General features: G+C 42.5%; 1 protein-coding gene across 5 annotated transcripts in view; it reads right to left on the bottom strand.

The window, feature by feature from the left end:
- Window positions 1-14,609, bottom strand: part of usp2a (ubiquitin specific peptidase 2a) — a 44,320-nt gene extending 29,711 nt beyond the window's left edge. For 2 of the 5 annotated variants that reach the window (XM_051397577.1, XM_051397581.1), the window contains exons 1-3: window positions 14,371-14,609; window positions 11,809-11,928; window positions 2,244-3,096 (exon numbers count right to left, since the gene is read on the bottom strand). In XM_051397577.1, the coding sequence (XP_051253537.1) occupies window positions 2,244-3,032 (789 nt within the window). In that variant the 5' untranslated portion in view covers window positions 3,033-3,096; window positions 11,809-11,928; window positions 14,371-14,609. Of the gene's footprint in view, window positions 1-2,243; window positions 3,097-6,999; window positions 7,021-11,808; window positions 11,929-12,520; window positions 12,608-12,713; window positions 12,826-14,370 lie in introns of those variants that run through there. The other 3 variants (XM_051397578.1, XM_051397579.1, XM_051397580.1) reach the window with 3 other exon arrangements.
- Between the last annotated feature and the right edge of the window lie 435 nt (window positions 14,610-15,044).

Raw genomic sequence — 15,044 nt, 5'->3', positions numbered from 1 at the left:
TTCTGTACCCTGGGGGGTCTCTACTGCCGCTCTCCTTGTCTTAAACTTTTCCATGTAGGCACATGGAAGGGCAGGAGGTGTGCTCCTGCCTTAAGGTTTCACGAGCGTGGAAGGACAAGGAGGTCCCAGAACAGAGCCATACCGCCAAATGTAAATTCTGCTTGGAATATAAGATATTTTGACGAAAGTGGTCCTGACTGAAATCTATTTCTGAATGGTGACTTAAAACAAGCACCTGACTGATTAGAAAATGTACCTCTGGGTTGATTTTTTCCCAGTATACCTCATTATAACAACAGGCAGCCCCACCATGAGACCAGTTAGTTAATATTGTTAAACCTCCCTTATTTGATATGCTAGAGTCATTTGTGTCCTGAGAATAACAACACACTGTTCATCAGTCCAACATAAACACTTTTTGTGTACTAATAATGCAACAATTTCAGATTGCTGGCCCTGCACACGCATGGTAAACATACACAGGTCATTTTAATGAATTTAGCTGATTAAACCTCCTCTCTGGACTGTGTGGGTGTGTACAGACACTCTGATTACATGGTGTCCAGTGACCTCATATAATCCCAGTATAATGGCACCCACTTTCAACCTGAGCAGACGTCTAATCAGCCAGAATAAGTGAAAACACCTCTTTTTTAGAGCTAGGGTCTGAAGAATTCTGAATGTTACCATTTAAATGAGCCCTAAAATTGTGTATAATTTGGCAAAAAAACCCAACATATATTGAGGCATACATGGGCTGGACACAGAAAGGCCTTTACAATACAATGGGAAGTTCAATATCCAATAATGAATGCAAACTTTATAATGTCTGACTTTGGTTGAAAGTGTCTTAGACAGATTGAATCAATTGACTCTCGGTTGCATTTTGACTGATTAGCTTTTGATGTGGTTGTTTATGGCTGCAACCAACAATTCATTTCTTTATCAATCAATCTGCTCATTATTTTGACTATTTGTTATTTTATCTATGTAATGTCAGAAAATAATGTATTTTACCAGAGCCAAAGGTGACAATTTTAAATGGTTAAATTTAATTTACAATGATATAAAACAGAGAGAATCAGCAGAATTTCACAAACTGTGTGCTGGGACAAGCACATATTTGGTATGAATTGATTATAAAGATAAACATTTTCTGTCGACGCACTAATCGAATGGCCCTTCCTTTTATTGTAGTGAGCCATAATAAAGAGTAGTTGTTAGAGGACTGTGAACAAGTTAGTGGAGGCTCATCACTTCAGTCTGACACAAAGACATATTAATAAGCCCAAGGAGAGGTGGCCAATAATAACTACAGTGGTACTCATAAAGCATTGTGATTCACTAGAGTGTAGTGTAATGACCATAACGTGCAACAGAACTGAATGGAAACCTTTTTATGCCCCATTCAATATAATATTAAATTGAAATACTAAAGTGGGCTTGACCCTATGTTTACAAATGATATTTTAGGAATATTTATTTCTTGTTATAAGAAAAAGAAAATCACTTTTAAGTAAAGATTTACCAGAAATTCTCCCTGATTCCACTCCCCACTCCTCCACTCTCCCCACCCCCTCCACTGATGTAAGCGGTTATCGGGACTAATCCTGAGGGGAAGTGGGTCAGCTGTGGTTTCTGACCTGCATAGGGGAAGCTCAGGTCCCCAAACTGATCTCAGAGATGAGGCAAGTGGCCTGAAGACCCAGCTCATCATAGCCAAGCAAGCCACCATTTGAGAAATGTAAGCTAACTGCTGGGTTAGAGGGGGTCAGGTGTCCATGCTAAGAGCTCATTTGTCACACTGGAACTACTTACGTACACTGGAATAATGACCTCCGGTTTGCATATGATAGGTTTGTTATTATGTTGTATATGCTGTTTTTTATTTTTACTGAATAGCTTAAACAGTCTACTAAGGAACATGCTAAAGGCATGTGAGAGGGTGTAATGTCTGGTATATTATTGTAAACCAGGACTTCAAGTGCATTGAAATTAATTTAAGCAATAGTGCCCCCACTTGGTAAAAAACAGTACTATAGGAAGCCACAAAGCATTGTGGGGCTTTACCATGAGTATGAAACTAAAGAGATTAAAGCTAGTGTGCCTCTGTAGTGATGACTGCAGACTCCATTCAGCCTTACTCAGCCCCTGGATATTGATCCCTCTGGAGCAGTAACATCCTCCAATAAAAGCAGCAAGCTTCAAGCCAGCATGTGCAAGAACAGAGGACATTCTCTTACCGTGGAGTCCCTGGTGGGGGAGTCGGACAGCCCGTTACTGCTTGGCTCCCATGTCGAAGAGCTGTATGCTCTGCTGCTGCTGCTGCTGCTGAAGGCCTCCTGGGTGGAGCTCCGTGAGAGGGCCTCCTGAGTAGAGCTCCGTGACAGGCCTGAGTATCCCGGGCGGGAGCTAGTGCCGTACGAGTTGGCCACATCGCTGGCCCGACTGCGGTAGCTCCGCAGGGCACTGGTGGAAGAAGACGGGGTGGAGGAAGAGGAGGAGGAGGTGTCATTGAGGCCCAGAGAGGCCAGGTCCCTGCTCAAGTCACTCTGGGATACAGATTTTCGTCGGTTGAGCGAGATGCTGGAGGCCACCGATGAAGGGGAGAGGTAGCTAGACTGCACCGAGGACGAAGAGTAGGAACTGTAGCCAGTGTAGGCTGACCCCCCACTCAGCCCCGACCCTCCATAGCTCTTGACGGGGGTCCTGCTGAGGCTCTCGCTCCTGCGGCTGCTGCTGCTGCTGCTCCCTAGGATGTCGGTGCGTGGGATGGTTCGGCCCCGGTCGCGGTCGGGGTCGGAGGAGGTGCTGTAGTTGCGGCTGCGGGCGGCAGAGCTGCTCAAATAGCTGGACGAAGAGTAACCTGAGGAAGAGGTGGAGGAGGAGGACGTGGGGGACTTGTAGGAGGACAGCCTGTCCCGGTCGCTGTAGGAGCTAAGGCCCGGGGTCAGGGAGGAGCTGTAGGAGCTGTAGTGGCTGGTGTAGGAGGGGCCAGCGTAGCGCTTGGCGGTTGAGGAGACGCGGGACATGCTGCTGCTGCTGTTGCTGGTTTCTCAGCCACAGGGAGGGAGAGCCTCTGGAAGACTGCATCGACTGCACGCACAGCAAGAAGACACGAGTATTAGTTCATCAGCAACAATCGAATCAATACTTACACTCAATGTAGGCAGCAGTTAGGACATCATTTATCCTTGCGTCACTAAGCATTAATCTGGTGTTAAAGACACAAAATGATTCAAGAATGTGCATCAATGACTATAAAACTTCAACCTTTTTGGCCTAATATCAGCTTAAAATCTATCTATTTATAATCTGATATATATGTCAGACATACTGTGTGACATACCCAGACTGATACTGATTGTCCTGTTATATAAAGGATTGGATCAGCATTTTTTTATGTATCTTACTATAAATCACCTTTCCTTTACATTATTGCACCCCATTGTCAAAGCATGCTGCAGTGTCACAGAGTTTTCAGTGTGTTTTCTCTGACTTTCAGACAGCTAATAGCTTCCATACAGTGCACCACATTATCAAAATCAACTTACAACAACTTGCATCATTTAACACGAATCTATCAGAGTGAACATCACGTCACCTTTAACTGTCAACAGAGTCGATGTTATTTCTGTGTGGTACATAATGCAGTTCTTAGTGCAAATTGATCTGAAATGTCTCCACTGCATTAGTCTGCAAAGATAATGGAACTTTTTCACATTTTAAAGCCACAATGTATTTCTCACTCAGGCAACTCCTTGTGGTATTATCATAAAAGACCCTGTGGCAGACAGCAGCGCACACTCCCAGCATACATTGCTGTCAAAGTCTTTTGTCTTTCAAATGTCTTTCAAACCCCAAGCCCCCTGTTTATAATGCAGACTTTTTGTTAATAATGTGTACGTTTGTTGATATGAGCTACTGTTGCTCCCGGCCCCATAAAGATGTTGCTGGCCCCACTACAAAAATATACTGCCCCAGGGTAACAATTCAATTCATCCCAGCATCAGGCAAAGAAAATCCCTACAAGGTTGTCCCCGGTTACACCATGAATGTAATTTACATTCTAAAATGCCCTTTAAAACTTTTTGAGTTGTTGGAGGTGGAATTAAGGACAAGGGTTTGAATTATCCTGTAGTATGTCACTTTAATGAATCCTCTCATAATGTCTCTGCTTTATGTTTTATTAAAAATAAAAGGGAAGCTGTCAAGGGAATGTTTTTTTGGATCCATGTTGACCATGTTTCGTGTGTGTGTGTGTGTCGCATCATCTCAAGTGAATTTCATTATCGATTAATCTGTTTATTGTTACCCGGATTAATTGATTAGTTATTTGGTTCATAAAATGTCAGAAAATGGTGTGAATGTGAATTTGGACATTTTTCTTAAAAAAAAACTCAAAGCAATTAATCAATTAACAAAATAGTTGCCAATTAATTGAATAGTTTAATATATTATCAACTTATTATTGCAGCTCTAGTTTCTAAGCAAATTAATCAAGTGACATCATTACTCAAGTGATCCAATTTGATAACTCCATGCAGAGCCACAGCAGACATTATTTAATGTTTTTCACAGGCTGAGTGGTACTTCCTGTGAATATAAAACCACACATGTAAAATCAGTGGACAGCCCCTTTAAAAAAGTGATTATTTTAATCACATGGTTTCACTTTTATTCCCCTGGACTGGAACAAATCAAATGTGAATACTGTACATAAAGGTGCCATGGCTGTGTATCTAGGGCCCAGTGGAATGCATTATGGTCTATGCTGCGTATACAGGCTTTTAAAGTGCATGGCTGGTTAATAGCATAGCAGAGAGACGCCTACAACATGGATACTATACCATGAGCCCACATCACGCAGCTCTAAGGAGCATGATATATAATCCAGCAGAGACATATGACACAATCTAGACAGTATTTAGATATGATCTAATGCTCATGGAAGGCAAGGCATCTTCTACCGGGCTTGGAAACCCCCCTGGAACCCCCTTTCCTACCAACTATAATCCCGTTCTATAATCAAGGAGATGAATAGAAATATGGAATCAAATCTTTCTCAACTATTTTGACATCTCAAATTGCAAATTCCCTCTCTTGCAGGGCACTTTCCCGTTCCTCTTCCGTCCATTGATATAGTGTGCGTCTACCGCGGCTATAATGGGAGAGTCCAGCAGGGTGTTGGGAGGTAAAGGCAGGCGGGCAGCACATTGTGTTCCTACAGCCGACGCAGAGAGAGGCTCTTCTTCACATGCACAGCAGCGTCTGAATAAATAAAAGTATCTGGTGTTGCTGATCCGTGTTGAGTTCAGTGAGAGAGGCTCCTATTTCTTTAATCTGTCTCTCTCCCATCTTCTCTCCCTTACTGCTCCCTATCCTCTCTTGCTCTCTCTCTTCCTCCTCGGCACCCTGCCTTCTCTCAGAGTGCACCTACTTCTCCTCGGTGTAATTTCCCCTCCTTCTCGGTCTCTATCGCTTTCTCCCTCTGCCTCCCTTTCTCTCTCTGTGACCACCGGTCTATCAATAATTCAGCATATGGATCTGAAGTAGGCAGACAGGCAGCATGCTGGAGACGGGCCAACACGAGCTGCTCGCCAAAACACACAGAGGCAGGCGAGGCGGTTGAGGCCACTCAGTTGAGTACTGCTAGGCCAGCCAGGCTAACAGCACCAAGGAGCTGGCCTTGCTTTAAGTCAGCCAGTTACATCCAGGCTTAGTAGATGTACGAGGTTTGTTGCTGTAATTTGGCAGCAGTGGTATTCGGAGGGTTATTTTGGTTTTGGCGCTGTAATGAGGATGGCAACAGTAAAACATGGACACCGACATCACCCGAAGTGTTCTGACAGGATTAAGCCTGGATCTGCATTTACTGTCTACCCTCACTTTTGTTAGTTTTCACAGCCAGAAAACGAGCGGGTTTGTGGCTGAAGGCGGGAGTCACCTGTCATACAACGCAAATAAGACTAAAGGTGATCAGTACATGAATAACATTAGCTCCTCTCTCTGGTGAATGAAAGCAAACATAAACATCACTCTTCACTAAAGCAGTGGTTCTAAAATGAACAGTTGCACAGTAAGCATAAACAACAAAGACAAATCTTATCAAATGAAAGTCTGTGCTTTTCTTTTCTTGTGTATTTTGGGCTCGTTGATATTTTGGAACTCTACATCCCTCAAATAAGCGTAGCCTTTATGTCCTTTGAACCCTCATGCATGCACCTCTGTGTTCCCACAGCTATGCCACAGTCAAAGACCCAGGGCAGCTGAGTGAAACAAGCTCGGGCTAGCTTGGTGGGCGAGCGGCTGAGAGTGAAGTGCAAACAGCAAGTCACACCCGTGGGAGTAACACCACACAACATGGACACACAGGATTGATAAGATGATAGCAAACTATGGATTTCTGAGAGGAGATGTCTCCACGGAAACAACAACACACGCACAGGCACGAGCACGTGGCACAAACACATACACAAGAGCTGGCAAGCTCTGGCTACTCTGCATTTTCGGCCTCCCCTGAGGTTGTGCTAACCAATAGTTACCATAGCTACCATGGCAACAAGCTGCATTTGTTTGCTTGCAACCGACGCATTAAAGACTTAAAAGTAGCAGCAGGGCATATTCCATAGCCAATTTACACTTACTATCAGAGCTACAGGCTAGTAGTGGATGCACTCAATGCTCAGTATTTCTATACTTCCTTTAAAAAAACACCAAGGAAATGCAAAAAAGCTCTACCTAACAAGCCTCTGTGCTGCTGGGAATTTGCACACAGGATACTCAAATATGAGAGGTCAGAGAGTGAAAGTATAGCAATGTGAGGATACAACATACTATGAAAGAGTGGTTGGTCTGCCCAGCTTCTACTGAATCTGAATTAAGAAAGCTGTCAACAGGGCGGCAGGAGTGACTGCTAAGCGCAGTGGAAGAGGAGATTTTAGCAGCTGACTGCTGGCAATCCTTGGCAAGGAGCTGCAGAGATGAGGTTTCACTTACTGGGCAGGTTTCAGGAAACCAAGCTAAAAACTTTTTAGGAACCTCACTTTCACTACCTGGAACAGGATTTCAGAGCAACTGAAAGACAAGAAAAAAACAACTAAGAAAATCTGAACAACTAGTGGTTAAAGTCACAATTCACACCTTGCCTGTCCATCCACAGAGTCAGTGACCAACAGTACCAGAGCTCACCTGGGTTATAGCTGCACTTTTCAAAATGTTTATGATGAGAATAGAATAAATGGCTGTGTGTAATGTGAAAGGGGTTGCCTGTAGTGACAACAGATGTTGTATCACCCAACCCAGCAGTTCCCCTCAGCTCAGTGGACCAGTTTAGTCCCTTCCAACTCACTGTTCTGATTTTATGGTCCTCAGCTTTGACGTTTTGCTTCACTCTCATCAGCCTACTGACTACCGGTCTTACATTCACCTGGTGGTCAGCACTGTGGCAAGAACAAATTACCATTGATTTTAAAGCCCCCCTCCAGTCAGAAACCAGTGTTTCTTCTCATTCCTACAGTGTGCTGTTTGAATGCTGTCTGCACAGAGTTTGACACTAGAAGGATGTTTTCACAGTCATCTGCTGAAAGTGGAAAGTTTCTCTGTGCTCATTGAAAAAAAATCTGATTTTAAGGGGCGGGGCCTACCAGCAGGATTTGTGACATCACAAATAGTTAGGAAGTCAGTCCTGGTCCAGTATGCAACTTGTACAGTGTGATGTAGAAACTTGAAGCCACCAGTGCACATCCAGTAAGAATGGACTTTACAATGAAGGAGGAGACATCTAGTTGTTGAAAGCAGATTATTTGTGTCTTAATATGTGGCTGGAGGGGATGTTAAAGGTAATACTAAGATACTAAGTACTATAAAAAAGAAAGAAAGAAGGGGTTTGAAGATTTGATGTTTACCTGTGTGTTTTATAAAATGTAATAGGCATAGTATGAGCCCTAAACAAACTGCATCTCAACTGTGTTGGATGCAAAAGAAAATAATAAAACAAAACAAAAGGAAAAATTCTCTTTTTGATTGTGATTAGACCTATTAGCTTGCTCATGTGCTTCTGTTGAAAAACCATCATTCTAATGAGTCAGTGAGTCAGATCTCTTATAGTACATATTGTCCTCCCAGGTCTCCCTGTGGCCTATCAGAGAGCAGACTGAATCTTAAGTGCGCTAGTAGAGTGTGTGTGATGACGCAGGACGCCACAGCATCCGTGCCCCGGGGTGACATTTCATGAATGTAACATCAGCACAGATGATCCCTGGGGATTTGGAGTAAGAGTATGTGCGTCTGTGTGTGTGTGTGAGTGTGTGGAGAAGTGCTATACTATAGTAAATGGTTAGCGCACTCTGAGCTGAGTCAGTGCAGTTCTCAGGCGAGCAGTGTGATTGCTAATTAGAATGGATTGCCATTTTGCTTTACTTCATTCCTTCAGCCTGCGTCCACACTTCTCACTGAGGATGTCTGAAAACGATTGAAAAAAATCGGACCCTTTCTTTGCTGTGCTCTATTGTGTTATGTGTCTGCAAGTGTTGCAGCGCTGCTTTCCTTTACAAAAGCATACAGTGCAAGCATTTCGCTCATATATGTGAGTGAAATGCAGCAAAGGGCCGCAGGCTGTGATTAGAACTTAGTCTACGTGGGGGAACAGTAGTTCACCTGGTAGAGCGTGCGACCCATGTAGGTCCAACATTTCTCATTCTTAACCCCACCTTGGTTGTTTTGCCAACTGGGCATGTCAATGAGCACAACAGCAGATTTACGCCTGCTGAACCAATCGGAGATGTAGGCCAGTCATTCAGCCAAGCAATATTATTGCATACAGTATATATTATTACTCCTCCGCAAATTGTTCCTGTTAGATCTGATCTAATCCTCTAAGAAACAATATTATCATTGTTAATTAACACACCAGGACAAGCGCTAATTCAATTAATCACCAAGCCCTTACTTGGGGGCAGCACAACCAGCTGTGAACACAGTATTAACATATTGTCACATTATAAAGTGAAACATGTTAGCAAAAAGTTCACAGCTCATTTTGATTGATGGCTTTTTGGCCTTCTCTATCACTAAAAATCCATCTGACATTACATTGTTACCATCACCACAATGTAAACCAAAACAGCTGTAGCAGTACAAACAAACATTTTCCACCAGGCAAAAAACTAACATGATGTAGAGATAGTGTTGTTCTAATAAGGAATTATGTTAGATATCAACATGGGGGCTATTAGGAGGTCTCTGAGCTGGGTTTGGCTTGGTCTTACAGGCGGCTATATATACCCTGAAATGTGAGCAGATAAGAGACTGCTGATGTCTGTGAGGACCACACTGACGCCTCTGCCCTCCCTTTTTGCTCGTTACAACTAGTTGTCAAGGTGTTTCGCGCTGAATCTAGGCTTGACTACTTGGCTATTCTGACTAGCCATAGTTGGACCTTCTCCAGTCTTCCTTAGCTACTGGTTAGAAGCCATTCAACGCTTGTTTTCCCCTCAGCCAAGTCTAGAGTGCAGCAGTACAATGCTGTATATAATGCAGTATTTACAGCTAGACACAAAGAAGAAAGGAATGAGAGGAATGCACAGTGCTGGCACAAGGATAATTGTAAGGATTAAGAGTGCAAAATAAAACCACAAAATTAAAGTGCCATTAAAAACATTGTTCATTAAAATGCTAAGAAAGAAGAGAATATCCATGATCCATGTGCCTTCCAACCTTTTGATTGTAACAGCTCTGTCACCTTTCATTTTCCATCCTTAAACATACTTTATTAAAATTACATAAGCTATTTACACCCACAAAACACTGTATTCAAAGGTTGCAAGCGAAGAAAAAAGATGAAAAAAAATGCATTTTTTTTATGCATTTTCTGCTACAAGGAAATTCCCTCCAGAACTTAGCCCTCATTACAATTTGTTACTACACAACCAAGTTTCTACGATATGAAGTCCTGCAGAGGAGCAGCCAATTAGCATTTATCATTACCACCATCTGTTGGTGACTCACAGGAGAGGCCATAAAAGCAGCAGTGACCTCAGAGAGGACTGAATCTGCAGGCTACAGTGATTGATGCTTCAGCCTCTGCAGCTGACTGGCATAATTCTTTATTCATTGAGCTAATCATTTGGTCAATTAGATACCATTATTATTTGAAACACCTATCAATCTCTGCCATTCACACTAACAGATGCAGGATACACAGGAGTGGCATCAAAGCGACTAGGTTAAAGCATTTGTTCACACTGGTGGAACAATTTCATTTTTAAACACGCATTTCCAATTTATTCACTAAGAGCCAATCACCAGCAGCACTATAGCTCAACTTGGGGGTCAATAATTTGTGATTTTAAAGCCTAAAAACGTTATACTGTTAATGAAATGTAATAAACACTTCCTCCTGCACAAATTCTAGAACAATACAATATTGTATTAAATCAATTACTATCTTGTTTCTGCCGTCAAGACGCAATGGAGGCTGCTCTTCTTCATGTCACAAATGACATTCTGATGCGAGTGCACTCTGGTAAGTTTGACATTTTTAGGCTCAGATGGTAGGCTGGGATAACTGGAACCATATATTATACTACTTAGTATACTTAACTGATAAAACAGAAATTCTGATACTGGATTTTTGAGGGAGATACTGATAGCAATATTTGGTAATTAAATCCATTTAATTTGCAAATTGTGACCAAGATACATGTATATAAAACAGGCTATTTTACAGTTGTAAGTCAACTTGTCACTGCTTTCTGGTGGACAAACTATGTAATGGTGACACTGTTTTTAATTGATACAACTTCTGTACAGCATTTTGTTAATTATCAGCCGACATTACGCCAAAAACGATATTGAGTTGATATTGACTGATATATCGGTCTAGTTCCACCACGTACTGTTATGCACAGTTATGCTTCCCTTATTGTAATGCACTGACTCTGCCTGCCTTAGAAAATATTCTCTATCTCACCTACAGTTGTTACAAGAACAATGCAGTTTTAAACAAAAACTAAACATAAATTCCATATAACACTACTTTTATCTATCAGTGCAGTGTATTGGCTCACTTTTAAGATACAGAGGAAGTGTTGTGCCCTGTGACCTTTAGAAGATCATCAGAGCAGGGACTTCTGGCTGTTCCCACATAGAGGCTGAAAACTAAAGGTGCTTTTGCTGTTGTTGTTTCTTCATTATCACAGAGAAGCCAAATCAGTGCACATCTTTAAATAGCTCCTTAAAAACTATTTGCTTTCTCTTGATTTTTTCTCTTCAAATCCACTAGATAAACTGGACTGGAAGTCTGCACATCTGAATACCCACTGTATCATCTAACAGATGCATTGCATGGCAGTTTCTGTGTCTAATGCAGTGGATATGTGTTGATAATGCGTGTGTGCAAACAAAAGTGTTGAATGTTTTTTTCCCACTTGTTTATTTTTTTTTAAACGATACTGGCATCATGAAACCCTTTTAGCAGTGCAAGCTGCAATCTAAATGTCCTATTAGTGTCATAGTCTAAATGTCTACATGGCAGCACTGCTGTAAACTGAGAAGAAACTGATGTAAAGCATCACCATTACAGTTTAGTAATCACTGGTAAGCTGACACATAATAAATAACTTATTTTATTATTATTATTATCTTATTTTTCTGACTCTAAAAGGGACTAGTCAGTTGTGCTGTGATACATCTGAACCATGCAATCAGTAACGTAAAACAGGAATGCACTAAGTATGTACTTAGGATACTTAAGACTGTCACTGTCAACTGGGACAGCTTCTGTTTGTGTGTGTGTGAAGTAGTTACCTGCCGTATTTGTAGCGGTGTGTGTCAGTCCCTGCAGACTGTGATGGCTCGGGGGCGGCTCATTCTAGTGTTGCTACCCCACAGTGTACACACACACAGGCTTTGTGACACTGATCACTCCTGTAGAAACACACAGACCTGTTAGATGACATATACCACGCAGCACACAACACTGAAAACTTTTTCGTCTTTGTCTGTTGACTGGGGATTTTTTTTGTGTAGTCTGAAACAGGCGAATATAGTATCACTAGATCATGTGGTGTCAAACACCACTATCAAACTATCTAGTTGGACAGACGATAGCAAATGTTGCACATGAGAAATATCATAATGCCTATAGGCCTGTAAATGGACAAAGTTAGCAGAAATCAACGTCTCCGTGGCCTGTTTTGGGGTGTCTCTCACAGAAGACATGTTCGGCATGAAGTGAGCACACAGGCCACCGGGCAACGGATTCTCCAGATTTCATGTCCAACCATTAAAGATTGATGATGCATCCTTCAGCTCGTATTATCAAATCCGGAAAAGTTGCTCAATTATAAACCTCAGGTAAAGAGAAGGTTGATAGGTTGACTCCTCCTCACGCTGCTTCATTATGTGGCTCTTCCAGCACTTGTTTAAAAGCTATATTTTGCCATCACAACCAGCTGCTATACATATTTTCATTATCCGATGCAAAACTTCACACATATCAGCTGGTGATATGCCCTACCCGGAGACTTGCTCACAGCTCTTGTAGTCATGCTAGAAAAATCCAGAACTTTCTGAAACATTATCCCCTGTCCTCTATCGTTGTCTCCCTGGGAAGACGTACCCTTACAGCGGAGCAAACAGCCCACAAGCAGGTACCTAAAAGAAGAAAAGGGAGGAAGAGTGGCGGTTAAGTTGGTTTGTAAAAGGCTCACCCTTGTTGTTCTGAGCGGCCAGGCCAATAGACAGAAAGCAATGGGGTGCTACTTGGGAGGCTGTGGCCCCAGAGTGTGAGAGGATAGTATGAGCACAGCGATCCAGAATGCCACAGATCAAGTTACAGAGCCGGTAAATATAGCAGACGCCTATGACCTCTACAGGTCACTCAACACTCAGTGGCATTCCAATTTGCTCTTAAAGGACTAGCATTAAGGCTTTTTATAAGCCAAGCTGGGTAAGCATCAAGTCCAGCACACTGCTTTAGCCAGCAGATTGGCTGCTTTCACAGAAATTAAAATCTTAAGTGAGTGGCAAGCTTCGCTGGATGGATCATGATTCATCCTGAGTTCCTCCAGCGATAGTGCCACTGCATAGCAAATGCCATAGATAATGTATGGTGTACACAGTATCTCCAGACTATCATTCTAAGTAATTTGTTGGCTGTCCGTTGTTCTGAAATTTCACATATCAACACCAGTTTCAACACTGATGAATCTAATTACACTTCAGCTTTATGTCATATCTTCCACATGTAATCAAAACGTCTTCAAAATGTAAGTCATTGTCTACCATGTCTCCCTTATTCTCCCCACACATGTATACCATATAGCTGCAATGCTGGTGCATGAACAACATACACTACCAGTAAATTACCAAATGAAATGGAGTATTTCCTAGCACAGGAAAACAGTTGACGTATGTGTGCAGGACAATGGAAAAAGACAGACGTAGTACCGAGGTGGACGGTCTCTGTGAGGGGTATAGCATTACATGGCATTAGGAGGAGATGGGACGACACACTGGCACAGAAGCCATAGTTGATGCACTGCAGTGCGGCCGTTTGTACACGGCTCTGAGCAGCACACTGATATGAGGCAAATATCAATGCATTTGAATGGTTGCTCACACAGTATGTGGATAACGCTATTCCACACGGGATAAGATAAGCATTGCGTTGCTCGGTAATGGAAGCGGGGCAGCTTTGACAGAGTACTGTCCATGAAGGGGGCGGAGAGGAGATTGAAACAGCGAAAACTTATCGCCCCTCAAGTCCCTTTGACTGGGGGACAGCGAAGTACAAAGTTAATACAACGCTTATTAACTAACCTACGTGGTTATTTTGTCTGTGTAACCACGGTGAACGTCTGTTAGTTAACTAACGTTAGCTAACGTTATCTCGTCAGCTAACTACTGTATCGGTGTAGCCAGGACAGCAGCGGCGCTACGCCAATGTATTCAGTGAACTGTGGCACTGCTTATATGCAAACCATATACATTTCACGGGTAATAACATGGCTATGACCTTTAAACTTGCGAGGACACCATTCCTCTCTTATTCGTCGCTATGTCCGACAGAATAAGAAAGGCAAGAGCTGGACTTTTAGAGTTCCTTGAACACACCGCAGCTCGGTTCATGTACCTGTCTTGAAACTTGAAATTATACAGAAATAACGTACAGAGCTGTTTCGCAGTCGTGTCTCACGTCTAAATGGCTCATTGTGACTTCTAAAATGTGTTAATTCCCGACAAGCAAGGTAACGCAGCATTGGCAGAGTTTGGTAGGAGTTTGGCTGGTGCTTCTGTGCAGAGGAGAGCACAGTACCTATCAGGGTTATGGTGGTGTAAGGTAGCCAGTTAACTGCATTCACTCACCTCACAGTTGGAGATCATCCCGGTCCAAACGGGCATCGAAACGCCCCCAAAAAGTATCTCTGTGGCTGGGCTGTGCTGCTTTTTTAGACCATTACTTAAGTTGCTGTGAAGGCTGGTCGATAATGTTGTATATACGAAACAGCCGCCATGGGCTTTAATCAAGACTACGCTGGTATTCAGCCATATCTTCTATCCCCTTGCAGTTGTAGAGTTTAGCAACCAAGTAACGGTTCTTTTCGCTTTAACGGTGACGTCAGTCCGGTTACAGAGCTGCTCTCTGATTGGTTCATACCTCTCTGTGAGCGTCACCATCCAGAACAGCGAACCGCCTCCTACACCGTCGCCATGGAGATGAACGTAAACATCAGAGATTTCTTTCATTGAAAAAATGCTACGTTCATGTGTATGGGAAAGAAGGATACTCGTTTCCAATAAGGGGTCATTTTCAGCTTAGCTTTGTGGTAAATACTACTAAAACATAGTGCTTACTACACCCAATAAGTGCACACGTTTTACACGAGAAGCCTAGAGGAGAACTCAAATGTATGTACAGTATTTATTTAACCATAAGCTTTAACCAAAAATGGTGATATCGGTATCTGCTGTGTAAAAAGACAGATGACACTGTGATAATTTTTCCTATTCTGTGGCTCTTTTTTAGTAGTAATATAGGA

This window comes from Dicentrarchus labrax, unplaced genomic scaffold (genome assembly GCF_905237075.1).
Source record: "Dicentrarchus labrax unplaced genomic scaffold, dlabrax2021, whole genome shotgun sequence".
In the NCBI taxonomy this organism is placed as follows: Eukaryota; Metazoa; Chordata; class Actinopteri; family Moronidae; genus Dicentrarchus; species Dicentrarchus labrax.
This window is presented reverse-complemented; position numbering and strand designations above follow the sequence as displayed.